General features: G+C 64.8%; 1 protein-coding gene across 1 annotated transcript; it reads right to left on the bottom strand.

Moving 5' to 3' along the window:
* Positions 1–255: 255 nt before the first annotated feature.
* SYNGR2 (synaptogyrin 2) lies at positions 256–1,757 on the bottom strand. The gene is made up of 4 exons (XM_054393653.1): positions 1,650–1,757; positions 1,068–1,305; positions 587–726; positions 256–492 (listed from the first exon to the last, which is right to left on the bottom strand). Exons 1-4 carry the CDS (start codon positions 1,755–1,757, stop codon positions 295–297), a joined length of 684 nt encoding a protein of 227 aa, XP_054249628.1. The 3' UTR covers positions 256–294.
* Positions 1,758–2,281: the final 524 nt, after the last annotated feature.

Raw genomic sequence — 2,281 nt, 5'->3', positions numbered from 1 at the left:
TGGGGCCACTCTACACACCCCGTCCCCAGAGCCGCAGGGCTGAGCTCAGTAGTTGCAAGTCACCCATCACATGCTGAATCATCCCCTACGCACCAGGCTCTGGATTCTGGAGGTGGGGAGCTCAGCTCCATCACTCAGACCATGCCCACCCTGCACCCCAGCACCAAGGCCTGGTGGCCATCACACAAAGCAGCTGTCACCCTCCCACCCCACTTGCCCCCTTCAAGTCAGAGGTCCCTCCCCCACCCACCACACCAAAGAAAATTGCACTGGTACAGTAGTCCCCACCGGGGCTCAGTACACCGGTGGGGGCTGGTAACCCTCTGGGCTTTCTGCTGTCTGGGTGAAGGGTGGCTGCTGGTAGCTGTCATGGCTGATGTTGGGGTAGCTGGAGTAGGGGGTTGAAACCTCTGGGGTGGGGTCAATGTAGCTTTGAACAAAGTCCTCCACCCCCATTTTGTATCTCTTGTAAGCGAAGGCAATCAGGAGACCCTACAGAGATGAAAGGTGTCAGGGGTGCAGAGCCCTGGGAACCCCTCCATGTTCCCTCCCAGGCAGGGCCAGGCTCCACTGCAGCTTTACTCACCCAGGAGAAAATGGAGAAGAAGCTAAAGGTGATGGCAGCACGAGCTGAGTCAGCCCCAATGTGCACATCCTCAGCCAGTGTCGAGGACCACTGGTTGGTCAAAAAGCAAAAGCCAACAAACCACAGGAATGTCCAGAGACCTGCGGGAGAAAGGTGATGTGAAGGGCTGGAGCTGCATCCTGCTGCTCCCAGGCAGGTCCTCAGGCCAGACTCTGCTGTCACTGGGCTGCTGCTGCCATCAGACAGGCACAGAAACCAGGCCAGCTGCCCAGCCCAGAGCAGCCACTCAGCCCAGCCCAGCTGCCCACGTGCTGCTCCCCGTGGTTCCTTAGAGTGCTTTGAGCAGGCAGCACGTGGCCCACAGGCAGTGTGCCAGGCGGGAGTGACTCCCTTTGCCAGGCACCGGCAGCCACGTCACGGGACAAGAGCAGCCATTGTGGCAGACACGGAAGGTAGAGCCCTGCCACACAGCTACCAGTACCTGAGAAGCCAAGGTCTGCCAGGACCAGGTATTTGCGATCGGTGGTGTTGCTGATCTGGGGGAAGTAGATGTCCACCATAAAGAAGAAGATGCAGGCGAGGAAGGCGAGGACTCCAATGCCAATGCCATAACGACAAGCATCCTCGTTGCGGTTGAAGATGCAGAAGAGCTGGGAGGAGGTGGGCACGTTGGTGTAGCCCTCTCCGACCAGGCAAGAGAACACGATCAGAGCGAAGATCTGCAAAGATGAGAGGAAGTGTCTGGTACCGCGGCAGTACCGGGGCGTTGGAGACCTTCCAGAACTGCCCGGGCCCTGCCAGGCTGGAGACAGCAGCACGGGCAGGGCTCGGCTCAGCGTCCGGCACCGCGGCTGCGCCGGGGCAGGACACGGGATGGCTGCGCCGGGCCCACTGGGGGGTTACGAGGGTGGGAACGGTCGGACCAGGCCGTGCAAGTTCTGAGGTGCGGGGCTGGCCAGCCGCAGGGGCCAGCGGGGTTGTTCTGGTGCAGCCCTGGAGCAGGCCCCGTTCTGTGATGTCTCATCCCGTCCCCTTCCGCCCCGTCCCGCCCCGCCCGACTCACCGCGCTGGCAATCCGTGTCAGGACCTGCGGCTGCTGCACGAAGCGGGCCAGGTCGAAGCTACCGCCGGCCTTGGCCGCCCCGTACGCGCCGCCACCGACACCCTCCATCGCGCCGGAACGGCCGCCGTCCACCCTGCTGCTTCTGCGCGACACCGCCCCGGGGAGGGTCGGAGAGGGCCAGGCGGGGCGGGGCGGGGCGGAGCGGAGCGGAGCGGAGCGGGGCGGGGCGGGATCGGACCGGACTGGATCGAATCGTGCGCGGGCGGGCGGACGGGAGCAGGTCTACCTCGTCTGGCCGTTGAGCGCAACGCTGGGCCTGCTCCGCGTCTTTCCGGTGTCCCCGAGCCCCGTAGCCGATCGGTGCCGCACAGTGGGGAGGCCGGCAGCAGCCCCTGTTCCTCCCGGCGCCGCGGCCTCAGGACAGTGTCTGGGGCATTGCCGTGGGGCGGGGGAAGCGCCGGCTGGCCCTACGCTAGCCCCACGACGAACGCCCGGCGCTGTCTGAACGTGCTTCGTGCTGCGGGTCAGCCCCGGAGCCCGGCCATCCCCGGTGAGCGTGTTCGGAGGGGAAAAGGGGACTCTGCAGGAACTGCTCCCGCCGCCTCCTCGATTGGCGCCGGGATGTGGCTCTG

Source organism: Indicator indicator, chromosome 29 (genome assembly GCF_027791375.1).
Source record: "Indicator indicator isolate 239-I01 chromosome 29, UM_Iind_1.1, whole genome shotgun sequence".
NCBI classification, from domain to species: Eukaryota; Metazoa; Chordata; class Aves; order Piciformes; family Indicatoridae; genus Indicator; species Indicator indicator.
Note: the sequence above shows the minus strand (reverse complement) of the source record. Positions and strands in the feature narration are given on the sequence as shown.

Excerpts from the sequence above, each read along its gene's own strand:
- SYNGR2 (XM_054393653.1), bottom strand. The coding sequence starts at position 1,757 with ATGGAGGGTGTCGGTGGCGGCGCGTACGGGGCGGCCAAGGCCGGCGGT. Across the intron at positions 727-1,067 it reads GGCAGACCTTGGCTTCTCAG|GTCTCTGGACATTCCTGTGG; the intron begins GTACTGGTAGCT and ends TTTCTCCCGCAG. Across the intron at positions 493-586 it reads TCTTCTCCATTTTCTCCTGG|GGTCTCCTGATTGCCTTCGC; the intron begins GTGAGTAAAGCT and ends TCATCTCTGTAG.